The 27500-nt window shown below is 42.0% G+C and overlaps 1 protein-coding gene across 3 annotated transcripts in view; it reads right to left on the bottom strand.

The window, feature by feature from the left end:
• CTSO (cathepsin O) overlaps positions 1-27500 on the bottom strand; it is a 466290-nt gene that overhangs the window by 400390 nt on the left and 38400 nt on the right. The window contains exon 3 of one of the 3 annotated variants that reach the window (XM_044062446.1): positions 18805-18890. The exons of the other annotated variants lie outside the window; for them this stretch is intronic. Within the exon in view, the coding sequence (XP_043918381.1) occupies positions 18805-18814 (10 nt within the window). The 5' untranslated portion in view covers positions 18815-18890. The remainder of the gene's footprint in view (positions 1-18804; positions 18891-27500) is intronic. 3 annotated transcript variants of the gene reach the window in all.

The raw sequence follows: 27500 nt of genomic DNA, 5'->3' as shown, positions 1-27500 counted from the left end.
ATTCTGTGTGAAATGTAAAATAAAATTGTTAAAAAAATTCCCTCTCCAACAATGTTGCCTGAGCAGCTAATGAAACATCATTATCATCATTCTGTAACCACTGGTAAAACAAAGACTTTCTGGCGAGGACAGTCCAGTGGTGCTCCCAGTTCTTTGCTGCCCTGCAATGAAATCAGATTTATACTGATTTACAGCCTAGCCAACACACATTAATGGAGCAAATACTTCCATGGAGACCATAAATGGTAAAGCAAGTAAGCCTGAGCAAGGCCATCATCTAGGTATGGGAAAAATGCACCTCTGTCTGAAGGTAATTATGGCTGAAGCTACAACTTTGTGAAGATCCTTATGGTGGCCAATAAACAGAATGGCACGAATACACACTAAAGGTGCTAGATTTCTTCATTCTGAATTGCAAGAACGTCCAAAGAGAAACATGAGAATGTGACAAAAATCTTTTGTCTATCTTTGCTAACACGTCTTTTATTAAAAAGCTTTCCTTCTGCTAGACAAGATGCTGGGATCTCAGAATCTATTGAGAAAGAACTCTCAAGAACTGTTAGCAAGACTTCCTCGACTACCGGTCTGAAACTATGGCATTCTATTTCTTTTGAAATTAAGCAGCTCTGCCTCCTACGCTGCCAGTGTTACAATACTTCATGAACTCAAAGCAATTAGTTTAGGAGGCAGACTTGTTAAAGTAGGGGAGGATACCTTCATCTTAAAAAAAAAAAAAAAAACAGTGATGCCCTCATCTATAAGAAAATGTCACACAGACCCAACTGGAGATTTTATCTTTGCAAGAAAAAGAAGAAAAAGTATTTTGCATGTTAGACTAACACTGCATACATCTCAAGTCTCTACCTTTTCCTAAACACATACATTTTGTGAGAATGACCCTTAAAGTCAGAGGACTGAAAAACATTTAACCTCTTGCATAAAGGGGGTTTAAGGCAACAAAGCAGACACCCACGTCAAAGAGTGAGAGAGGACATAAAAATAGCCGTTTAGATTCTCCATGTCCTTGTTTTTGTTTTCTAGCTCATAATCTAAAGACATACTTTTGTACCAAATAAAAAATTTGGAAGCATTTTAATTCACTTAAGAATATATCCCTTTAATCATACCCATGTCTGACAGATGGCATGGAGGATAAGGTTATGAGCTGTAGCTCCTGTGGTACAGGGTCAGATTCTCTCAGCAGCTCCTGTGGTACAGGGATTGATTCTCTCAGTCTTCATTTGCCTCTTGTGTGACCCTATGCAAGTCACTTAGCCAGACATTCTCCCAGGTCACCCCTGAAAAGGGACTGCGTTTCCAGTGTGCTAAAAAAATACCGTTATTATTTCCAAAACTCAAGTTTGCTTGTCTTTTCCCGGTAAGGGGTCGCCACAGTGGAACTCCGATCTGCTAATGATTGGCAGTCAATTTTTATGGTGCCGAGTTGCCAGCCTGACGCCCAACCTTTAGCGTAGGCATGCCCATTCACGCATGGCTTTGAGGGCACTCTACCACAGGGATTTTTATGGTGTCGAGTTGCCAGCCCAATGCCCAACCTTCAGCGAAGGCACGCCCATTCACGCAGGTCCTCCCCGTGGTCGAGTGGCCTCCGAAAGACATGCGTGAATGGGCGTGCCTTCGCTGAAGGTCGGGCCTGCCAATCATTAGCGAACCGGAGTTCCGCTATGACGTGTGTAGTTATGTACATATACTACATATGTTAAAAGACAATTATCAGTTTTCTTAAGGTGTGGAGTCTGTATTGTTAAAGCATTGCATCCAAAGCACTGGAGTGATGAATTTTTTTGGTAAAATGATTATACTTTTAAATGCTTTACCAGTAGGGTCAGAAATATCTAAACGTAACCTTTTTGCTGCTTCGCTATTTATACATTCACTCTTTGATAACCTGCTTAATCTATTTTAGGGTCACAAGAAAGATAAAGCCTGTTTTGACACTCAGTGGGTATAAAACAGGAAAATGAATCCTGAATGGGGTGCCAACCTACTACAACATGGCAGCACATGCACACAATCATACTCAAGGATTGCAGGCCTACTCCATCCATACAGGTTATGGGAGGAATCCAGAGCAATTATCAAAAACTCAAATAAGTGTAGAGAAGACATGTGAACTCTGCAGAGAACATAAATGGAAAACATGCTGTGAGGCATCATCTCCAACTGCTGCAGTACTGTGCTACACAATTCTGACAAACAGAGGAGTGGGTGTTGAACCATTTCTGTATATTTCTCCAGATAAACAGTGTTTTGTGGAATGCAATAAATTTCTGGTTCTTGGGACGAACCTTAGGGATATTTTCTTCTGAGAGCCCAAAGTGGTATTGAGTTTACACGCAATGGACATCAGGAAATTAGCTATAAAGTTGTCCAGTTTGGCTTTAGAAACTTCTGTAAAATCATTCCTGTGTCCATGCCTTAACTATCATAGGGAGTATCATTCTTCACTATCAGACTTGGCTTGCAGAAATCTGATTCAGATTCATATCCACTTACAAAAATTAGGGAATACGATTGCTTTTATTTATGTTAATGGTCGAAAGGAAATGAAGTATTTTGATTACTCAGGTCACTTTTTAAACACTTTAACCCATTTTCTAATATCAAATTCCTTGTAAGCCTAAAAAGAGGTTACATACCAAGTGACTGGAATACTGCAAGGGTCATCCCTCTACATACGGGTGGTACATCAACAGACTTCAGAAACCACAGACTCAGTCTTGCAGGTCTAATATGTAAAGCCATGGAACAAATTATTATACAAACGATCAACAAGGACACTGGTAATCTGGAGGCACTATACCCATCCCAGTTTGGCTCTGGCAAGAATAAGTCTTGTCTACTTAACTTGGTAGACTTCTTCATGACGGTCACCAAAGCAATGGATGATTGGAAAACAGTGCATACCATATACCTTGACCTGGCTAAGGTGTTCAGCTTGACAGCATTCTTTTTTTTTTTATAACTGTATAAGAAAGCCCAAGGGGCGATGCATATTTAAGTTTACCAATGACCATGTTGAAGAGTCTGCTTTACAGAGTGAATTCACTGAACGTTGTGATCGAACAGGGTTCTATATGATGAACTTACTCATAACAGTCAACGACGGAATTATAACCAAGTTACAAAAATACATTATGAAATTGGAAGATGAAAGTGCGTTCTGGCATGTAGATTACGAGAAAATTGCCCGTGAAATACAATGCCACAGCACAGCTAGACTGTAGAGCAGTGTGACCGAAAGAGAAGTATGCTGTGGGAATCCACACAGATGGTTAAACCGCCACATTGAGACAGTCCCTAAAGTAACTAAGTTGACCGTTTCCTGAAAATGGAAACAGCCACACTAGACAAGCGATAGTCCGTAAACAGTGAGATAAAGAGGTCAAACAAAAAAAAAAAAAAAAAAAAGACAGAAAAGCAGCATACCTGTAACTCCCACATGCAGACAAATCCCCAAACACACTCCTTAGAGAAACCTTGCTGTGGGAAACTACAAGACGGGAACAGCCACAGAAGCTGCAGCTGATAGATACAATAGTACATGGGCACTGTCATTAGCAAATACTCATTCACAGGCATCCCTGCAATGTACATAAAGTGTTCTGTTGGTGTCTCCCTAGTGCATAGCATTATTCAATTATTTAATGGACATAACTGTATTCCACGGGTCTATATCACATAGTCGAAGTTCCATAATTCCGAACACCTACTGGTGGCACCATTATGTTCGAAGTTACAGAACTTAGACTACTGGGGGAAAAAAAAACGGACAACAAAATAAATTGTTGTAAGCACCCCACACACCCCGCTACTTAAATATACCAACTCCGAGATCGCACCAAATTAAACTGAATGGAAACCTCCGCTTACGGAGATTTCCATTCAAATGCTCGAACTTTTACAAATTTGAACTTATGCTCTTGAACATATATGGTTCGAACTTGTTAAAGTTAGACTAACTGATGGTAACCCGTATTCCACATGTAAAAGAAAGCCGGCAGCACAACAGCAGTTCGTCCTTCAAGACATAAATATAAAAAAAAAAAACGACAACAACAGGCATGCCTGAGTAAGACATATTCCCCCAAATCCCAAGTGCATCAATAAAATAGTGTTAACACTGCTGTACTACCCCTTATACATGACATGCCTGTAACCAAACCTACTGGTATCTTAGTTACGGCCAAATTGTGGCAGGTGTAAATATGACAACCCTGGCAATTAAAGACTAACTAGCTAACAGTACAGAAGCAACCACTGTAGAAAGGAACATTGACACAAAGGGGAGGAAGACTACATATGGTGCACACAGGAGTATAAACTCACCTCACCATTCACAGCAGATTGTAGACTACTGAAGCAGCATGTGTGTGACATGGGGGTTGTCAAACTCATCCTACGGTTGTTGCAGATGGGGTACAGACATATGCAGAGGCATGTAGGCAGAAAAAGGTGCTACACTGGGGAGCATACCTAAGTAATGTCTGTCTGAAAAGGAGACTGGGCACCGCACCCTGACTGGTCAGCATCAACAGCTGGGAGTTAAAGGGGACTTGTGCAGTAAATGCAGAACCAGTGGTGTAAGCAAGCTGGATAGACTCCTACTGGACAACATTTAGTTGTCAGTTCCACAGCTGTGTAAATTAGACGTAGAGAATCTCTAGAAGGAAAGTTAGTAAGAGCAGGGTAATGTGTATACTGCTACAAAGGGCCATTGCGGCAGACAGTGCTTATTCAGAAGGGTGCAACACAAGGTGGTGTACAGCAACATACCCATAGTATGACAGTGGCCTATACCCAAGTAGTATCCAAGTACTATTCCCTGATACACTGGATGTGATGGATAGTGAGAGGCCATCTACAAGTAGTGTTGCTATGATGGAATCTGTATGCAAGTATAGCCCAGGTCAGCTTGGCAACAGATATTGGACAGTGCCCAGCCAATGAGGCAAACCAATGCTGGTAGTGGAGGGATACCGATACCATTTAGAGCGAAGTGCTCTCTAAACGGTACTGGGCATGTACTGAGCAGAGAATAAAGGCCTGCGGAGGCCATGCTATCATTGTTTGCCAGCTTGAGGGGGGGGGAGAACTGCAGAAATCACTTCCACACCAGAATGGGCCAGATTCAACTACTGTTCAAGTGGCTGTGCTGCGAGCAGAACTATGGCAGAGGGCAGTAAACAGCAATGACTTGCCTAGTCTGGTAATGCAGAGTGTCCTTGGCACAGTGGATGACAATGTACTACAAGAGATGCCTTGCCGTGCCACCCTGCGTTGTAGCATAACCAAGGTATGGCAGAGGGCACGGGCATCTATGTCCACACCTCCGGCAACACTTGCAGATACTGATGTCAGCCAGTACCTATTCCATACTGGCAGCTTTATCTTACACAGAAAGTCATATATGGATGAGAAAGACTCCATGGTTCTGCTAACTACAGCACAAGATCTGGCAGATTTGTGCAAGTCGGACATCATACCTGAGGATGGCACCTTCCCAACATTGTGCAGATGTTTGCCGTCAACTGTATACTTTACATGGATCTATTGGCACCCCCACCTCAGCAAGGATTGTTCCCCTGGTGTATTGTCTAATGTCATGGAAATCAGAGTCTGCATACAACAACATGTGGGAAATACTTAAGGGTATGGCTACAGATCAGGGATGCAGCTCAACTCCACAGTACATTATGAATGATTTTGAGAAGGCAGCAATCCATGCCAGCCGAAAGGCATTCCCTAAGAGTATTCTGAAAGGTTGCCTATTCCATTTTGCACAGATCATTTGGCGCCAAATCCAGCATTACCACCTTGTGGCCCTGTATGGTACACAGACACTGCATTCTCAATAGCCATCCGCAAGCCAGTTGCGCTGGCATTCCTACCAGTGGATGACGATGTCTCTGTATTTCTGGACATTGTGGCTACCTTACCTGACTGTGCTAAGTCTACAGGTATATATCTGGACCATCATTATATCCGTGGCAGACCAAGGAAATATGCATCCCACTGTTCAGCACAACAACAGCTGCCATCTTCCTACATTTTGAAGTTCTGGAATGCGTGAATGTCACTGACAAGGATTTCCCACAGACCAATAACCAGGTGGAGGCATGGCATCGTTGACTAAAAGTATTACTTGCACGCTCTACAGTACAGCTTTCTGATAGTTTTGTCTGTTCTTGTCTGTTCTGACAGATAATCAAAGGGAATCACTTTTGAGGGGGGATGCCTGTGATACCACGTAGGAAGGCTATTGTTGTAAGGGAACGTTGCCTAAAACACATCTTGCAACACAAGTGTGACTACAGTAATGTGCAAGATTCTTACGTGCTGTAGCACATTTCTACAACTTGTGAATATATTTGATTCTAGTACACACCAAGCACTACACACATCACTTTATCTGTTGTGTTAATAAAGGCTTTGCCCACAGTACACAGATTTCACAGTACCACTTTCATGCCCTCTTGGCATCTGGCAACAACCACTTGTACTACTGGCAGTGACACATGGCTTCTGGGGGGGTGCATAGTATAACACTGGGTGTTTGTGTCTGCCATCTACGGATAGGGTGCAGGGGGATTTTCTATTCCCACAGGGAAATGTCCACAGGCTGTTACTGCAGCTAAACTGCCAACCTGCCATGTGTCCACATCCAGCTGTCTCACAGGGGGATATCACGCAGCCTAGGTGCCTGAATCTGATGAAAGTACTACAGACAAGGAACTTTTGCAATAAAGTGTTTTACTATACAGAACGCTACAACACTATATGGAAGAGAAAAGAAAAGAAAGCAAACCATGATGAGGATGAATACAAGTAGAAGTACACCCTACACCAATCAAAAAATAAAAATAAATATACACTTAAGAGACTGGAACAAGGAATTTAACAACTACCTGGACAATAAATTTGAAAAGGAAAGTGTCGAAAATATATATTTTTTTTTAAAGAGGATCACCAATGATAAAAATGATCATCTAGGCTAATGCAGGAGAAACACCAGGGACAACAAAGTTCAATCTGTGGATGTATTCAAATTCCAGACACAAGTTTCACAAAAAGGGAAAGTGACTGGGTTGATCCGTACACCAGCTCAAGTACTGTTTATATTTTTGGCAGATTTAAAGTATACAATTTTTTTTTACAATTACACCCACTTATGGAGAACTTTTTTTCTAAGGATTTACTTTTGTGCCATCCAGAAAAAATTGGTGGACATTTTGTTAGTTTTCATGAGGAAAGTGAGGTTGTTTTTGATGAGAAAGGACCCATGAACAACGTCCAGCCAGGTTTTTATAGTAAAAGTGTTTTTAGCACTACTTTAGCTCCACGTATCACCTAATTTGGAAAGTTAAGCAGGACATAAGGTGATGGTCTGATGAAGGTCAATCTAGCAAAATGTTCTACAACTTAACCAGAGAAGAAAGGACCTTGTTCAATGATTTAATTAATGACAGAGCAATAAAACTTATGAAACCAGATATGGGGCAGACTAATGCTTTATTACTTGAATGATGGAACTTTTTAATACTAGGTCCAAAATCATATAAACACAGCTTATCATAAACTTGATTTATAGTTAGATAATATGGTTGGAGCATACAATTTATGCACAAATTATGGATTTTTAAGGGTTAAAACCCCTTGATTCCTTTCATATTTGGCATCTCAGATGTTCTTAAAGGAATACAAGATCTCCCATTAAGGCCTACTGTGGAAACAGGGTGATTCAAAACCAACTCCCTGGCTAAGTTTGTTGATGCCAAATTAAAATAATTTTTAAAGATAAAAATTAAAATAATTTTTAAAGAAACATTTTGGTGGACTCATCACATTTTTGAAAATCATGAGTGAAAGTGTATTTGTGAAACAAGCGCTACTGATTGGGAATAATTTGAAGGATTGTTTCTTGTGATCCCCCATGATGCTGGCACTGAATAACTTAATGAAGCACTAATAAGTGACAGACGTTTTCTAATGAAGATATCAATATTAAAGTGGCATTCATGGAAATAATTTTATTCAATAATGTATGTATTTTACAGACTAGGGGTGAAGCCATGAGAGTGAAGGTAGCAAGTCTCTTTGCTAGTATCATTTTTATGGTGGTGGGAAACTAATTTTGTTTTTAACTCATGTTTTAGTAACACATTTTAGTCAACTATTACCAATTTTGGATGATATATTTATCATTGGAAAAGGGGGGTAGTGATGAACATTACAAGTTTTCAGATTATATTAATGGATTTACTTACTTTCTAAACTTTACTATGGAAATTAAAACTGAAAATAGGAATTACCTTGCTGCTGTAAAAGTGAAACACGAATCCAATATTTACAGGAAATAACTTATTCCAACATTTTTTGAATTACCAGAGCAGTCACACAAAATAGAAAAAAGGAACTTGGCAAAAAGCAAAATGGTAAGACAAATGAGGTTGACTTAAGATGATCTAAGAGTGAGCTTTGAGTGTTGATTGAAAGGAAATGTCCCAGTGCAATGGTAGATAAAAGCTGTGATTAAGTACATAGCAAACGGTTAAATAAATACCAATACATTAGAAGATTTCCAGATAGTGTGTTAGTTACTGACAAGAACAGGGATGAATATAAGTGGGCTATGGTTTTGCCATTTGGTGACAACTCCCATGAGGTAAAAACTATTTTGGATAACAACTGAAGGATGTTTATGGTATATTTAGATTAACACCAAAACTGGGTAGTAATCTGCTGATGGTTTTATAGAAAGGGTAAAAATGTGAAGTCCTTCTTAGGAAATTATAATAGTAGGGTGGGTAGTACCTTAGCCATAAAAAGGAAAAAAATGACCAACTGTGGAAGATGTTCCCAATCCAGGTTTACTTAAAATGGCAACAGCACTCTAGCTGGTAATTTCCCAAGAACAGTTATTACAAAAGGAAAACACAACTGCAATACAAAAGGAGTGGTATATGTTACTACTTGTTTAATCTGCTCAGTATTTTATATTAGAAAGTCTACGCATGCCTTAAGACAAGAATATACCAACACACCTGTGCTGTGATAACAGGCACGTCCTCACTAAACATGTCAGGACCTGTGTAGGTTTCACAAAGGTTTTATTATATACATTAGAAAAGGTTCACAAAAATACTAGAGGTGGGATGTGGGAAATATTCCTAAAATATAAGGAATTTCAAATTTTATTGAATGCAACTCACTGGTTGTAAAAGCGGAAAGACAGAGTTATTTTTAATATTCTTTTATAAGGTGGGAAACAGTTATTCTGTTTCCTATGAAAAATGTTTTTAAATGTATTCACTCCAGTGCATTTACTTTCCTGTTATATTTTACTGTGAATAATGCATTTCCTGCAAGCTGAGAGGAGAAATATTTTACTATTGACAATAGTATACGTAGCACATTTTTCGTTAATGTATTTTATTTCAATATGAAGGTATATACAGAGGTAAGTATTACTAGAACTTTATTAATTGAAATACAGTTTTGCTAATTTTCAGCGTTTTATTTAAGGAAATGGGAAATGAGGCATATGCTGTGCTGATGAAGTTTTTTTTTTTCATTAAGGAAAGAAAGCATTAAACTTTGTAACATTAAAGATGAGTTCACTGACAAGCATGTGTCTTTGGTTTTTAGTGTTGCTACTTTAATGCTGAGTTTGGGGTTTCTTTGCTGTTATAAATTCCTACTTAACTCACTGATTGCCAGATGGATCACAGATGGAACCAAAGTAAAGTAGTCAGGATTTGTTAAGACCATCTCCATCAAGAGACTGGTCACCAGTGGAGTACCTCAGGGCTTAGTGCTGGGCACTCTCCTGCAAACTGGGAGATATCATAGATTTCCCCCATGACACTAACATACTGAAAATAATCTAACACAGACATATGACTGGTGCCAAAGCCATGGATTTAAACTAAATGTCAAGAAATGCATTATAGTGCCCTTCAGGAAATTATTCACCCATGATTATTACTCCATCAATAAAACACCCCTGACAGTTGACCTAGTAGTTAGGGATTTGGGAACATATGTAAACAGTAATCTCACCTTCGATCAACACACAGCCAAGACAGTAGGAAAATCATTCCATGTCACCCAACTTATAGGAAAGGGTATGACATCCTGGTCAAAGGAAATTACATTACCACTTTACTTGGCCCTTATCAGACATCATTGAGTACAATGCCCCCTTTGGCACACATGTACCTAACCAGGCACTTGCAACAGTTGGAATCCAATAAAGGTTATTCACCAGGAGAATCCAGGGTATGAATATCCTGCCATCACTATATTCAATCTCCTACAGGTTATGAGGAGGTGATCTGTTTGGCATACAAGGCATCCTCACATCCAGCCCTGATAAATCAACCACCCATGGTAACTATCATACAGACAACACACCCCTTAGAGTTGACCCAGTAGTCAGGGATGTAGGGACAGACAGTAATCTAGCCTTTAACCACCACATGTCTACAATAGTGAGGAAATCATTCTATGTTGCGCAACTTATAAACAAAGGTATGGCATCAAAGTCCAAGGAAGTCATTGTTCCACTGTATTTGGCATTAATCAGACCCATCATTAAGTACAATGCCCCCTTTGCTATGTACCTAACCAGGCATATCAAACAAGAACGTCCACAGAGGTTCCTCACTAAAAGAATATAGGGCATAAGTAAAATATCCTATAAAGACTGCCTCAAGGCCCCATCACTGTATTTGGTTTACTACAGTATTTTGATCTATGCCTGGCATACAAGGCATTGTATGACGACCGCTGATGGACCTCCTGCATATCCACAAAACGAACAACACCAAAATTAACCATTCTAAAGACTTAAACCTTGCCTGTGATATAAATAGGACCTGCTGGACAGACATGTATCCCAGAGACTATCCCATCAATGGAACAGGCTTCCCATCCATTTACAGAAGAGTTCCTCCCTAACCCAATTCAAGTCCAACTTGGACAACTGGATGGGGAACAGGAAATTCATCCCTGGTTTGGCACTTATGTCTCTAATGAACACAGACAACCTGTAAATGGTTCATCTCCCAGGCCCCTGCTTGTAAATGTTTCATCTTCCAACTGCCTGCTTACACTTATCAAGGGTATCAGAACTTGTCAAGAGATTTGTGATGCATGGCTAGGCTTAAAAAGGCCCTTGTGGTCGTTAGCCTAGCAAACGCCTATAAACCTATGAACAGCATAAGTTCCAAGGATTCAAACTTTGCTTGTGACATAAAAAGAACATGCTTGAGAGACCAATATGTGCATCAAATAATCCTCGTGCTATGGAACAGGTTCCCCATCTATGTGCAGCAAAGTTCATGACCACTGTATAAGAAATCCTAAAATCACACATCAGTCTGGCCCTCATATCTCTGATGAATAGCAGCCAACAATAAGCAAAATATTCCCCAACTAATAATTCCCAACTATACAAACACAAAACCTTTAGCTACCTCCTAACTAGCCTACCCCACCAAAAAGACACCAAGGTTATTGGGAACAAAATCTGGTTGGGTTACACAGCTAGGCTTATCAAGGTCTTGGTGGTCATTAGTCTAGTAATAATCTATGAACCTATAAGCACCTGACAAACAGATGCAACCAGACAATATCATAAAAATGTGGGACCTGAACAGGAAGCAAACAGAATTTTGTAATGCTCGCTACAACTGACAGGACAAAACTGTTGAACAAACACCATCTCCAGTGAAACACAGCATAATATGTCAATGCAGTAAAGAGACAGTCATCCAGATAAGGGAATATCTTTGACACCCTGCCCTAAGACCGGCTTCAAGCATAGACTATTACTCAGTAATCATTTTGGGAGTTCAGGTGATGGCAAATGGAACATTCTGTTGGAAGTCGCTGGCTTCAACCTGGACACAGTAAAACTTCTTGGCTATCCTTACAGGAAGGAATATATTTTAAAGATGAAAGAGAACATTTGGACTCTATTACATATGCATTGAAGGATGGCCTTCATCATCATGAGATAAGAAAGGTACATTTGGGAATAAATTTAGACGTTTGAGACTTACAGTCTTTGTTTCCTGGGTGCAAAAAAGAATCTTGAGTAATGCCTTAGGTCAGTCTGGTCTAGTGAAATTTCCTGGATAGCTCTTATCAAAGAGTTTCTGCATTCTTCTTTCCTTGCCAATAGTTTTGTATTGGGGAATGCCCAGCAATGGCAATGAAGGAATGTGGTGAAGGAGACAAAATGAATGACATCCTCTACTTATGATGCAAGATTGACAACAGACTCAAGACCACTGGATCCTTAATAGCATGGAAGGCAAGGCATACATCGCCCCTTACTTCAGGTCTCTAATCATCTTAGTTAGGAATCACTGGTGTCTTTCTAGTTGTTCGAAACGTCTAGTGAGGTACATCCCAAAGGGGACACTGTATTCAAAAACAAACCCAAACCCAATCAATGCTGAATATACGGGGACAATGACCTCTTTAGATCTGGATGATGGTTTTCCTCAATTTAGAATTTCCTTTCCTCTACTCTTTTTAGTGCAACTATTTGGACCTACACTATATACACCTTGGTTATTCATATGGCACTTTTGTGAAACTGACCTCCTGCCTGGGGTGAGTAGCATCATGTTCTGAGGCACTTCAATTATTTCCTTTACTTCCTTTAATTCTCAAGTTTTGACTGCTCAGGTAAACACAAAAGCTAACTTTCTTTCCACCCAGGTGAAAATCTGTTGATGAAAACAAAAAATTAAAAACACTAAAAAATAATATGTTTCCTTAGGCAGACCTTGAAACCGCAATCTACACAGAAACAGTCATCCAGAAACAAAACTGCAAATTCTTCCCTTTTATAAGATATTTTAAGTTTCAGAATCTTGTTAAGGAGGGGGAAAAAAAAGTTGAAGCATTTTTTTTTTTCAAAAAAAATCTGTTGATGAAGTGGTTGATTAATACTAGCTATACAAAAAAAAATGGCAACAGACAAATCATTACTTGAGACAATGGTGACAAGCAAAAGACTACTCTAAAAGCATCAGTTCAAAGAATGTAAAGTACAGTTGTGTACACTTACCATAAATGTAGATGTTAGAGTGTGTGTTCACTGTTGCAGTCATTACATTCGGGGTAATCCTTCTGGCAGGTTGCCCTCAGTCGGCCTGAATTCCAAAGTCCTGGGTCCTGCGCCGGCTACTGTCACCCCTTCCTTGACGTCAAGTCGTCAGGGGTATAAAAGATGCGGCCAATGCCATTTTCTTTAGTTTTTCTTGGCCCAGATTATGTTCTTCGTGTTTCACTGTTGCAGTCATTACATTTAGGTAGAGTCTTAAAGCTATGGATGGGAGGCTGGAGCTAAACAGCTAAACATTAGGAGCGGCTAGGAGGCCCTGCAAAACTGTAGGGGCAAAGCCTGCCCTGGATTTAGAGTAGAGTGGCAGATGATAGTGCCTTGTAAAGGTGTGCACTGAACTCCAAGTAGCAGCCTCTAAAATGTCCTTGGTTGGTACTCCCCTGAGAAAGGCTGCTGAAGTGGCTGCAGCTCTGGTTGAATGTGGCCTAATGTCCTTAGGCACTGGCTTGCCATGGTGTAAGTAGCAGAAACAAATGCAGTGGCCTATCCACTTTGAAATAGTCTGCTTTGAGATAGCCTTTCCTTGTGATCCTGCAGCATATGCCACTAGTAATTGCTCTGTCTTTCTGAAAACTTTGGTTCTGTCCAAGTAGAATCTAAGCTGTTTGTGTACGTCCAAAGAATGCAGAATTCTCTCCCCCTTGTTCTGTGGATTTGGATAAAAAGTTGGCAGATGAATAGTTTGGTTAAGAGCCACACTGGACACCACCTTAGGCATAAATGCTGTGTTTGTCCTCAGAGAAACCCTGTCTGGATAAAAAATGATAAAAGGTTCCACAGCCATGAGTGCCTGTAGCTCAAACTCGTCTTGCAGAAGTTATTGCTAGGAGCAGAGCTGTTTTCCAAGATAAAAACTTTACACCAGCAGTAGCAGCTGGCCCAAAAGGAGGCAGGGTGAGTTTTTCCAAGACATAGTTGAGGTCCCAGGCAGGCATTGGTGATCTCCTTGGAGGCCTTAAATGTTTGGCTCCTCTGAGGTACTGTTTTAAATAAGGGATGAGAAAAGATTGGTGGCTCTATATTGTAATGAGCCGAAATGGCAGAGGCATGCATTTTAATAGATGAAAAAGATAGGCCTTTGTCCAGCATCTCAGTTGCGTATTGCAAAATCTGAGGAATATTTGGCACAGCTGTATCAGTTCTTTGTGCCTGGTTCCAAGCACAGAATCTCTTCCATTTTCCAGCATAATATTTTCTAGTACTAGGCCTTTTGGCCTCCAAAATGACATCCATCACAGCTTTACTGAGGGCTGTGTTTTGTATGACTACATTATCCGCCATGCTGCCAGGTTTAAAGTCCTGAGTTGGCTGTGCAGGATCTGATTGTTTTGCTGGGACAGTAGATAAGGTATTTGAGGTAAGGTCTAAGCTGGGCAGTGAGACAAGTTCTTTAGGACTGGAAACCAGTACTGGTGGGGCCAGCCTGGGGTAATCAGTATCATTTTTGGCTTCTCCTGTCTGACCTTTAGGAGTATCTTGAGGAGGAGAGGCAGTGGGGGAAAGGAATATACTGATAGGGCATCCACTTTCCATGCTTGTCTGTGATAAGTCCTTGTGCAGAATCTTTTTAGTTGGTAGTTGTGAGGGGTGGCAAATAGATCTATGCCCGTGCATCCCCATTTCCTTGTTATCATGCTGAAGACTTGAGGATCCAGCTGCCACTTGTGGGGATCCATGAGGTTTCTGCTTAGTTTGTCTGCCAGAGTATTTTTCCTTCCTGGCAGGAATTGTGCCTGCAGATGTACTTGGTAAGTTAATGCTGTGTCCCACAAAGTCATGGCTAGTCTGCAAGGGGGAAAAGAATGTGTGCCCCCCTGATTGTTTATATACCACATGACCGTGGTCTTGTCTGTCTTTATCAGTAGTTGTTCTGTCTTTATCAGTAGTTGTCCCAGATGAAGTAGGTCCTTGAAGGCTGTCAGGGCATTCTGAACAGCTAGCATCTCTTTTTGATTGATATGTAGATGCATTTGGGTTGAGGACTATGTGCCCTGAAAGCATCTTCCTGCCATGTGGGCCCCCCAGGCATAATCTGATGCATCCGTTGTTAGTGTTTGCCTGGCTGGGGGTAATGTGAATGGCTGTCCCTTGTTTTGGTGACAAGCCTTTGCCCACCATCGAAACTCCCGTTTTAAGCAGGGAATGAGAGTAACCATTGTTTCCAGGCTGTGGCAATGTTGCGTCCAAACACTTTTTAGGTACCATTGAAGTTTCCTCATATGCAGTCTTGCATATGGAATTAGTAGGATGCAGGATGCTATGAAGCCCAAAGCCTGCAGACTTTTTCTTGCAGATAACTGGGCCCTTGTTACCAACATTTTGAAATGGGTAGTTAGTTGCCTTTGTTTGTCTGGCGTGAGATAAGCCATCTGGGCAATTGTGTTTAAGCTTGCACCCAGGAATATTATCTATTGAGAGGGTACTAGTTTTGATTTCTTTTTGTTGACTGCGTACCCTAGGCATGTTAGAAGTCTTTTCACAAACGCCAGATGCTGTAGATGAATGTCCTTGTTCTCTGCTTGAATTAGGTAGTCATCCAAGTAAGGATATATTTGTATTCCTCTTTGTCTGCAGAATGCAATTACTGGTGCCAGGCACTTTGTAAAGACCCTGGGCGCAGTAGATAAGCCAAAGGGCAGTGCAGAGAATTGGTAATGCATTGAGCCAGCCTTGAATCTGAGGTATCTTCTGCATGATTGTCTGATTGGGACATGCAGGTATGCCTCTTTTAGGTCTAGAGTCACCAGCCAAGCATTCTTGCCCACCATGGGCAGAAGCTGCTGCAAAGTCATCATTTTGAATTTTGGTATATCCAGGAATGTATTCAGAGTAGATAGGTCCAGTATTGGTCTCCAGGTCTTGTCCTTTCTGGGTACCAAGAACAGTCTTGAGTAAAATCCTTGTCCCTGCCCTTGCTCTGGTACTTGTTGAATGGCCCCCGTGTCCATGAGGGATGACAGACTGTTTTTGTGCCTCTGTCCATTGATTTTTTGGGCCTCTGCCCATTGATTTTTTGGCAGATCTGGCCAGCCGTCTGCCTTTGGCAGGGTATGGAAATGGAACTTGTACCCTTGTAACACAATATTTAGAACCCACTTGCCCTGGGTTATAATGTGCTAATTTTGAGAAAAAAGTGCTAATTTTCCCCCTAAGGGTGCTGCCAGGAGATAAGTGCTTGGTGCAGGCAGGGGGAAGTCATTGGGACTGTTTTCTGTATGGTTGTGATTAGTCTTCTCCAGCTTTGGAGGTAGAAGCACCCCATTGCTGTGACCTGTAGGAACCCTGCACCTGGGATCTGCCTCTAGGGCATCTGGGTCTGCCCCTTTGAGGTCTGTCTGACACAGGAAAGGACCAATTCTTAGTAGGCCAGTGTCTACTAAACCTAAGTGGCTGTACTTGTAAAAAATCTTTGACAGTTTGCCAAGATTTAGCTTGGTCTTCCATTTTCTTTAACACCTCCTCTGCCTTAAAACCAAACAAGGCATCATGCTGTAAAGGTGCATCTAATAATTTAACTGACATGATCAGGCAGATTGTGTTCCTTTAACTAATCATGCCTCCTAATTACAGAACCCATAACAGCGGCCCTGCAGGAGACCTCCAAAGAATCAAAACCACATTGCAAAGTATGCTTTCCAACTTGTTCAGCTGCATGCAATAAATCCCGCATTTCCTTGTTTTCTGCACATTCAGAGTTTAATAACATTTTCTGTTTAAGCAATGCCAAGACATGTTGCTGATATTTGAGTATATGAAACTAACAGTTTAAGGCCCTTATAGCCAAGGTAGCAGATGTGTAAACATTTTTTCCCCCATCTATCCAGTGCCCTAGAATCTCTGTCAGAGGAGGTAAGGTTTTTTGCAGCAGAAGCCTCAACTCCTTTGGGACCCTGTGAAATAGATTCAGGGGGTTTTTAAAAAGGAATTTATGAGAATCAGGAACCCTGTAATATATGTCAAGCTTAACAGGAGCTGGAGGTAAGGAGAGTCAGTGGTAAGACTAGACTCCGAAAACACATCTACAATATCTAACACAGGAGGAATGGCTAGTGGCCTGTGTTGAGGTAGTAAAAGGAAATCCCCGAGCCTCTTTTTAGATTCTGAAAAATCTTGGCTCTCCCAGTGGAAATGCTCCCTCATGGTATGCAAGGTTTCCCCAAATGAATAGTCCTCTGGAGGAGAAGCTGAAGGTATAGATTCTTCAGCATCAGAATCCTCATGGGGGGGGGGGGGGGGGGAGAATATTCCTGATCAGAAGAGGAATCAGAAGAAATAGAAACCTGATCTGAAGATTCTTAGTCAGTCTCTTGCCTAGGCCTCTTTATCAGGAGGGGGATGGGAACCCCTGATCAAGGTAATTAAGTTTTTGGCCATTTTGAGCATCTGTTTTGGGCATAGAGGCCTGTCCACGTAGCTCTTGCGGTTGTTTCTTTGCTTTAGAAGGTGCTTTAGTCTTTGCCTTTGAATCCGAGGTTGGTTTAATGTAAAGATGTTTAGGTCTGAATACACCCTCAGAAGCCGGTGCCTGCTCAGCGGCTCCGGACCCATCTGAAGGAATAGTATCAGAGGCTCCAATACCTTGAGCTTCCAGCAGCATGGCCGACTCCACATGGGAGTCAGTAGCGGGTATCAGGGGCTGCGAAAGCACCTCACTGAGAACCGGTGAACGGACGACTGGCTTAGGAGAAGCTTTGTCGTCGGTTTTGGGCCTCAGTTGTGTCTCTCTCTCCTTTTCTTTGCATTTTTTTTGTGAACTCCGGTAGTCGAATGGCTATCCGACGACATTTCTGGATAATTAAACCGGCGTCCGAAATAGTTTAAAGCAAAATCATACCAACGCTTAATAGTGCGTTGGTTAAATCTAGCACAAAACCGACAACCAGCAATGTTGTGATCAGGGCCTAGGCAAGGAATACAGTAAGAATGAAAGTCCTTATGAGGTATTTGCTTTCCACAAGAAATACAATTATCAACTTTTTCTGACATCGGTCTGGAGCAAGAAAAAAAGTTCCCCAGTGGGGTACTTAGCTTTATTGAAGACTTCGGATCTGAAACTCGAACATGAAAATCTCAGGAGTTGGCCGACCAGCACTTGCAAACTGCTTCGGGCACCGTGCAGCAAGAAAGACTAAAGAAAATGGCGTCGGCCGCATCTTTTATACCCCCGACGACCTGATGTCAAGGAAGGGGCGACAGCAGCCAACGCAGGACCCAGGACTTTGGTATTCAGGCAGATGAGGGCAACCTGCCAGCAGGATTACCCCAAATGTAATGACTGCAACAGTGAAACACGAAGAACATCCTCATTACACAATTCGTAATTGCCAACAGCCTAGAGAGTTACTGGGGCATTAAGCTGCCTATAGTAAAGCATAACAGTACATTTCAGTTGGGCAAATATGTATATAGGCACATATATTAAAAACATATTTGTGTGCAAATACATACTTTCCAAGTATGTGTGAGTGTGTGTGTGTCAGTATATAAATTATGTATACATACATAAACATACGAACACAAAAATGCTTGCATGCAAGACATACTCTACATGCATACTATATAAACAAAATTGTATACATTTATATTAAAATGTAATAACAACAGCATGTTATCAAAGCTTTAAGACACAAGGCACTTACCTGAAAGCATTTTCCAGAGTTTTAGAAATTCCGAGATAAACAGCCTCTGCCCTCAGTTGACAGCTCAGACTAGTAACACAGCTGAGCTGCAGGGAGAAGTGAACAAACTATTAGTAACTATTTAATACCAAATAGTACCACCTACCAAAGGCATATTCAAATGCCATAGTGCTGGGTAACAAGGAATGAAAAAAAAAACTGTACTGCTCAAAGAAAGGTACTCTAGACTTAAAGAAAAAAAAGTTAAAAAAAGTTTTCTTTTCTTTTTTAACCTTTCTTTCTTCATGAATGTGGATCTAAGATAGAACACCATGGCATAAAGTCAAAGTTACACGACTAAAAATGAAAATGAAAAAAAAAAAAAAAAAATCTTCTAAATCTGATTTCAAAATCCCTCTGTGCATTTGAGCAAGCATCAGCAGTAAAATCACTGAACCCTGCCCTGTACTTGTTCCCACACTGCAAGTAACAAACACTACAGCAGAAGCAGCATGCAGTTACAGAGTCTGTAGGGCATAGCAATCAGTATAATGATGGCAGCAACGGGCAGGATAGAACTGCTTGATGTTCTTCGTGTTTCACTGTTGCATTCATCACATTTGGGTTATCTGCCGGCAGGTAGCCCTCAGCCGGCCTGAATACCAGAGTCTTGGAATTTCTGTGTCGGATGCTGCTGCTTCTTCCATGACGTTAAGTCATCAAGGGTATAAAACATGCAGCCAACACCATTATATCAGTCTTTCTTGCAGTGCGGTGCCCGAAGCAGAAGCAGTTGGCTAGTGCCGGTCGGCAGACTCCTGAAATTTTCATTTAGAGTTGCAGACCTGAAGTCTAAGATAAGTACCCCATTGGGGATCCTTTTTTCTTGCTCTAACCGGTGTCAGAAAAACTTAATAACCGTCTTGCCTGTGGAAAGCAAACACCTCATAGAGATTTTCATTTTTACTGCATCACCTGTTTAGGCCCAGACCATGACGTCCCTCGCTGTCAGTTTTGTGCCTTGTTCAATGCCCGAACTATCCGTCGGGCAATTTTTGTAGCTAAATACTTTTGCTCTCGATCTCCATACTCCGAAAAGGCGTTGGTAAGCCATCTGACTACCGATCTTCTGAAAAACAGAGACTGCATAGGTTTGAAACTGACAACGATGCTACCGTTAAGCTAGTCGCCAGTCCGCTGGTACTCGGAGAGGTGCTTTCGCAGCCCCGGATACCCACTTCTACAGATTTGGAGGCCTCTACTGAGACCATTTGGAATCCGGTATGCCGTGAGATGCTTCTTCGACTATGGAACCTGCGGATGTCTCTACCTTGGATGGGTCCGGAGCTGCTGTGCAGGCACCGGCTTCTGAGGGTGTATTCAGGCCTACCGATTTTCATATTAAACAGATGACTTTGTTTCAAGCCAAAAATACTGAATTTCTCAGGCCTAAAGTTCGCACTACGCCTAGGAAACAGACGACCAAAGTGCATTCTCGGGCCCACAGGCCTCAAAAACAAATGATTAGAATGGCTGAAGACCTTATTACCTTTATTAAGGGAAGTCAGCCTTCCCCCTCAAAGAGACCTAGAACTGATTTCCCTTCAAATCTGATCAGGAATCAGATATCTCTGTTCCTTCTGACTACCAGGACATACCCTTATCTACCTATGAGGATTCTGTTGCAGAGGATTCCATTCCAGAAGATTTTTCTTTTGGTGAAACCCTTTCCATTGGGAAAACTAGGACTACTCTTAGTCCAAAAAGTGACTCACAGAATTTTTAAACCTGCCTTGGCACAGGCCTCTAGCCATCCCTCCTGTTCTGGAGATTGTAGATGATGTTTTCTTGGAATCCAGCCTTACCCTCGATACTTTTCCTCCAGCTCCCAGGAAACCTGACAGGTACTACAGTGTACCTGACTCTCACAAATTTATTTTCAAGAATCCTACTGCGGATCCAGAGACCATTTCCCAAGGACCAAAAGGCATTAAGGCTACTACTGCCAAGAATCCTACTCCTTCTGACAGGGATTCTATGGTTTTAGACAGATGGGGTAAGAAGGTATACACTTCTGCTACTCTGGCAATTAGGGCTTTAAATTGCCAGTTACATATGTTAAAGTATCAGCAGCATATTATGGGGCGAATTAAACAGAAAATGATGTTGATTCCTGACTGTGCAGAACACACAGATTTACAAGAGTTAATGCATTCTGCTGACCAAGTTGGTAAAAGTACAGTTGTGTACACTTACCATAAATGTAGATGTTCGAGTGTATTCACTGTTGCAGTTATCACATTTGGGTAATCTGCTGGCAGGTTGCCCTCAGTCGGCCTGAATATCAAAGTCTTGTCCTGTGTCGGTTGCTATCTCCTCTTCCATGACTTCAGGTCGTCAGGGGTATAAAACATGCAGCCGATGCCATATTCTTTAGTTTTTCTTGCCCCAGATGTCAGGTGCCCCCCAAATGGGGAGCAAAAATATATGTATACATAAATATATTTATATATAAATGCAATTATAGCAACATAAACTTTACCTTCAACTGAAAGCAAATACACCACAAAGGCTGAAGCATATAGTGAAGGAAACAGCAGTTCTAGAAAGAAGGGGGAAGGCGGATGGGTAACCCGGACTACAACAGTGAATACACACGAACATCTACATTTATGGTAAGTGTACACAACTGTACTATGTTCTTAGTGTTTCACTGTTGCAGTCATCACATTTGGGTAGAATCCCAAAGCTATGGATGGGAGGCTGGAGCTAAATAGCATTAGGAAAGGCTATAAGGCCCTGCAGAACTGCAGTGGAAAAGCCTGCCCTGGACTTACAGAAGAGGAGAGGTACATGATAATGCTTTGTAAAAGTATGAACAGAGCTCCAAGTAGCAGCTTCTAGAATGTGTTTGGTTGCCACCCCTCTGAGAAAAGCTGCTGAGGTAGATGCAGCCCTGGTGGAATGTGACCGGATACCCTTGGGCACTGGTTTACCATAATGCAAATAGCAGAAACAAATGCAGTGGCTTATCCACTTTGAAATAGTCTGCTTTGAAATAGCCTTCCCTCTGTTCCTGCAGCAAATGCCACCAGTAGTTGCTCAGACTTTCTTAGAGATTTGGTCCTGTTTTAAGTAGAATCTTAGTTGTCCGTGTACATGCAAGGAATGCAATATCTGCTCCCCCTTGTTCTGCGGATTTGGATAAAAAGTTGGCAGGTGAATAGTTTGGTTAAGAGCCACACTGGATACCACCTTAGGCATAAAGGAAGGATTTGTCCCGAGGGACACTCTGTCTGGGTAAAATGTAATAAAAGGCTCCACAGCCATGAGGGCATGTAGTTCTGAAACCCTTCTTGCTGAAGTGATTGCCAGAAGGAAAGAGGTTTTCCAAGATAAAAACTTTATATCTGCAGTAGCTGCTGGTTCAAATGAAGGCAGGGTGAGCTTTTCCAACACAAAATTGAGGTCCCATGCAGGAGTTGGTGATCTTCTGGGAGGACTTAAATTTTTGGCCCCTCTAAGATACTGTTTTAGCACAGGATGAGAAAAGATAGGAGGCTCTGTGCTGTAATAAGCCGAGATGGCTGAGACATGGATTTGTACTGATGAAAAAGATAGGCCCTTGTCAAGCACCTCAGTTAAGTATTGTAAAATCTGAGGAATATTTGGCTTTGCTGTGTCAGTACCTTGTGCTTGGTTCCAAGCACAGAATCTCTTCCATTTATCAGCCTAAGATTTTCTAGTACTAGGCCTTCTGGCCTCCAAAATGACATCCATCACAGATTTACTGAGAGGTGTTGTTGAATAATTACATGATCAGCCATGCTGCCAGGTTCAGAGTTTGGAGCGGATTGTGTATAATTTGATTGCTCTGCTGGGACAGTAGATGAGGTATTAGAGGCAATTACCAAGGAGGGAGGGGAGACATACTCCTTAGAATTGGGTACCAGTACTGGCGAGGTCAGTCCAGGGCAATTGGGATCATTTTTGGTTTTTCCTGTCTGACCTTTAGTAATACCTTGGGAAGAAGAGGCAGAGGAGGATAGGCATAGACTGACAGGTTTTTCCAACTGAAGGATAGGGCGTCCACTTTCCATGCTTGTCTGTGATGTGCTTGTGCAGAATTTGTCCAGTTGATAATTCTGGGGAGAGGCAAATAGATCTATGTCTGGACTCCCCCATTTCTCTGTTATCATGCTGAATACTTGTGGATCCAGTTTCCACTCGTGAGGGTCCATAAGATTTCTGCTTAGGTCATCTGCCAAAGTATTTTGTTTTCCTGGCAAGAACTGAGCTTGAAGATGTACTTGGTAAGCCAAGGCTGTGTCCCACAATGCCATGGATAGTCTGCAAAGAGGGTAGGAATGTGTACCCCCCTGCTTGTTTATGTACCACATAACCGTGGTTATGTACCACATAACCGTGGTGTTGTCTGTCTTTATCAGTAGCTGTCCAGGATGAAGTAAGTCCTTGAAGGCCGTCAGGGCATTCTGAACAGCTAACATCTCTTTCTGGTTGATATGCAGATGCATTTGTTTTGGGGTCCATATGCCCTGAATGCATCTCCCCGCCAGGTGGGCCCCTCAAGCATAGTCTGATGAGTCTGTAGTTAGGGTTTGGGTGGCAGGGGAGAAGAGTGAAAGACCGTCCCATGTTCTGAGGATATGTCTCTGCCCACCAAAGAAAGAAACTCCTGTTGTAGGCAGGGAATGAGAGGAATCATTGTTTCCAGACTGTAACAATGCTGACAACATAAACGTTTTATATACTACTGTATGCAGTCTTGCATATGGAATTAGTAGAATGCAGGATGCCATGAACCCCAAAGCCTGCAGAATTTGTCTTGCAGATAACTGGGATTTGTTGCCATCTGTTTGAAGTAAATAGCCAGTTGCCTTTGTTTGTCTGGTGTAAGGTAAGCCATCTGGGCAGTTGTATTCAAGCTTGCACCCAGGAATGTAATCTTTTGAGAGGGTACCAGTTGTGATTTATTTTCGTTTATTGTGTACCCTAGGCATGTTAGAAGCCTTTTTACAAACACCAGATGTTGGCGAAGAACGTCCTTGTTTTCTGTTTGAATGAGACAGTCATCCAGGTAAGGATAGATTTGTATGCTTCTTTGTCTGCAAAATGCAATTACTGGTGCCAAGAACTTTGTAAAGACCCTGGGTGCAGTAGATAGGGCAGTGCAGAGAATTGGTAATGCATAAAACCAGCCTTGAAACGGAGGTATCTTCTGCACAATTCCCTTATTGGGATATGCAGGTATGCCTCTTTTAACTCTAGAGTCACAAGTCAAGCATTCTTGCCCAGCATGGGCAGAAGCTGTTGCAAAGTCAGCATTTTGAATTTTGGTATGTCCAAGAATGTGTTCAAATTTGATAAATCCAGTATTGGGCACCAGGCATTGCCTTTTCTGGGTACCAAGAACAGTCTTGAGTAAAACCCCTGTCCTTTTTCCTGTTCTGGTACTGGCTGAATAGCTTCCATATCCATGGGGGATGTAACTTGTTTCTGTGCCTCTGCCCATTGAATTTGTGGCAGGTCTGGCCAACCGTTTGGAATTAGCAAAGTATGGAAATGAAATCTGTACCCCTGGGATACTATGTTTAATACCCACTTGTCCTGGATTATTAACTGCCAATTTTGAGCATGAAGTGCTAATTTTCCCCCTAAGGGGGCTGCCAAAAGATAAGTGCTTGGTGATGGCAGAGGGAAGTCATTGAGACTGCTTACTGTAGGGATGTGCTTTGTTACCTCCAGATTTGGAGGTAGAGGCATCCCATTGCTTTGCTTTGACCTGTAAGAACCCTGTGATTGGTACCTAGAGTCTTTTGAGCACCTGGATTTGCCCCGTGAGGCTCTGTCGGACACAGGAAAGGACCCATTTTTTGTAGGCCAGTGTCTACTGAATCTTGGTGGCTGCACTTGTAAGAAGTCTTTTACAGTTTGCATAGACTTAGCTTTATCTTCCATTTTCTTTAAAACCTCTTCTGCCTTATTACCAAACAGAGTATCATGTTGTAAGGGTGCATCCAACAATTTAGCTTTAACATGATCAGGCAGATTTTGCTCCTTGGGCCAAGCATGCCTTCTAATCACAGATCCAGTAACTGCGGCCCTGCAGGAGGCCTCCAAGGAATCAAAACCACATTGCAAAGTATGCTTTCCAAACTGTTCTGCTGCATGCAATAATTCATGTAATTCTTTATTTTCCACACATTCAGAAATCATCATTTTCTGCTTCAATAATCCCATAACATGCTGTTGATATTTAAGCATATGAAACTGGCAGTTTAAGGCCCTAATTGCCAAGGATGCAGACATATAAACCTTCTTTTCCCATCATTCAGCGCCCTGGAATCTCTACCAGAGGGGGTAAGATGTTTAGCTGTTGAGGCCTTTACACCCTTGGGACCCTGTGAGATAGTTTCGGGGTCAGCAGCAGGATTTTTGAAAAAAATTTGTGAGAGTCAGGAACCCTGTAATATCTGTCTGGCTTACTAGGAGCCAAATCTGGAGTCATGCTTGATTCCGAAAATACATTATCAACAATGTCTAATACAGGAGGAATGGCCTAAGCCTCTTCTTTGATTTGGAGAAATCCTGACTCTCCCAATGAAAATGTTCTCTCAAAGTATGCAAGGTTTCTCCAAAAGAATAATCTTCGGGAGGAGATGCAGATGGGATGGATTCCTCTGCATCTGAATCCTCATAGGGTGGTATAGAAAATTCCTGATCAGAAGAGGAATCCGAAGAAATAGAAACCTGATCTGAAGATTCATAATCAGTGTCTTGCCTAGGCCTCTTATCGCGGGGGGGTTGGGAACCCCTGATCAAGGTAATTAAGTCTTCAGCCATTTTGATCATCTGTTTTTTGGGCATGGAGGCCTGAGCATGAGGCTCATGCGTCGTTTTTTTAGCCTTAGAAGTTGCCTTTGTTTTTGTAGCTGGCGTCTGTTTTATATAGAAATGCCGAGGCCTGAAAACACTCTCAGAAGCCGGTGCCTGCTCAGTGGCTCCAGACCCATCCGAGGGAGAGACATCCATGGGTACAATACTTTGAGAACCTTGCGGCATGCCAGACTCCACATGGGTCTCGGTAGAAGCCTGTGACTCGAAAGTAGCGGGTATCAGGGGCTGTGAAAGCGCCTCACTTGAGTACCAACGAACCGGCGTCTGGCTTAGGAGAAGCTTCGTCATCGGTTTTGGACCTCGACGGTCTGTCTCTGTCCTTTTCTTTGCGTTTTTTGTAAACTCCGGTAGTCGGACTGCTATCCGATGACATTTCAGGATAGTTAAGCCTGTTTCCAAAATATTTTGAAGCAAAGATATACCAATGCTTAATAGTGCGTTGGTTAAATTTAGCACAAAACCGACAGCAAGGCAAGTTATGATCTGGGCCTAGGCAAGGAAAGTAGTACAAATGGAAATCCTTATGAGGTATTTGCTTCCCACAAGTAATGCAATTATTAACTTTTACTGACATCGGTAAGGAGCAAGAAAAAGTTTCCCCAATGGGGTACTTAGCTTTAATTGAAGACTTTGGTTCTGAAACTCGAATGCGAAAATTTCAGGAGTTGGCCGACCGGCACTTGTGAACTGCTTCGGGCACTGCGTGGCAATAAAGACCAAAGAATATGTTGTCGGCTGCATGTTTTATACCCCTGATGACCTGATGTCATGGAAGAGGAGACAGCAAACGACACAGGACCCAAGACTTTGATATTTATGCCGACTGAGGGCAACCTGCCAGCTGATTACCCAAATGTGATGACTGCAACAGTGAAACACAAAAGAACATCATACGTTGCAGTGTGGTTTTGATGCTTTAGAAGCATCTTGTAGGGCTGCCGTCACTGGGTCTGTTCTTAGAAGGTATGCTTGGCTTAAGGAACAAAACTTGCCAGATCATGTCAAAGCAAAATTACTGGATGCACCCTTAAACCAAAAGCGTCTATTTGGCAATAAAGCAGAAGAAGTTCTCAAAAGGATGGAGGAGAAAGCTAAATCTATGCAAACTGCTAAAGATTTCTTGCAAGTACAGCCACCTAGATTCAGTAGGCATTGGCCTTCAAAGAACTGGACATCTCCAGTCCCTTCCAGGCCTTCTCAGTCTAAACCCAGGGGCAGCAGACCAAGACTTCAGTCTCTGGTTATGCACAGATCTAAGCAGTGGGGTGCTCCCACGTCCAAAACATGGAGTAGTAATCCACCCCCCTATGGTAAACTTGCACAATGACTTATCCTTAAACCCCCCTCCCCCCAAGCCTTGCTCAAGTACTTGCACCTTTAGGAGGAAAACTCGCCCTGCATGCAAAAAACTGGGATTACATTACCCAAGACAAATGGGTTTTAAATATTGTTTCCCAAGGATATAGTTTCCAATTCCACTCACTCCCAACCCTAAGTGGATGGCCAGACCTCCCCACAAACCAGTGGGTGGCGGCCCAAAAGCAAGTACTTTCTCTCCTCAGCATCAAGGCTAATCAACCTGTCCCAGCAGAACAAAGGGGACAAGCCTTTTACTCAAGACTGTTCCTGGTTCACAGAATATAGAACTCCTTGCGTCCTAGCCTGGATTTATCTATTCTCAACACTTTTCTGGTGGTTCCAAAATTCAAAATGCTCTCTCTCCAACTGCTGCCTCCTATGCTAGCCATGGATGCCTGGCTGGCAACCCTAGGCTTAAAAGAAGCTTATCTGCACATCCC

Source organism: Protopterus annectens, chromosome 2.part1, assembly GCF_019279795.1.
Source record: "Protopterus annectens isolate FY-2018-M chromosome 2.part1, PAN1.0, whole genome shotgun sequence".
Taxonomy (NCBI): Eukaryota; Metazoa; Chordata; order Ceratodontiformes; family Protopteridae; genus Protopterus; species Protopterus annectens.
The sequence above is the reverse complement of the archived record's forward strand: the minus strand, read 5'-3'. Positions and strand labels throughout refer to the sequence as shown.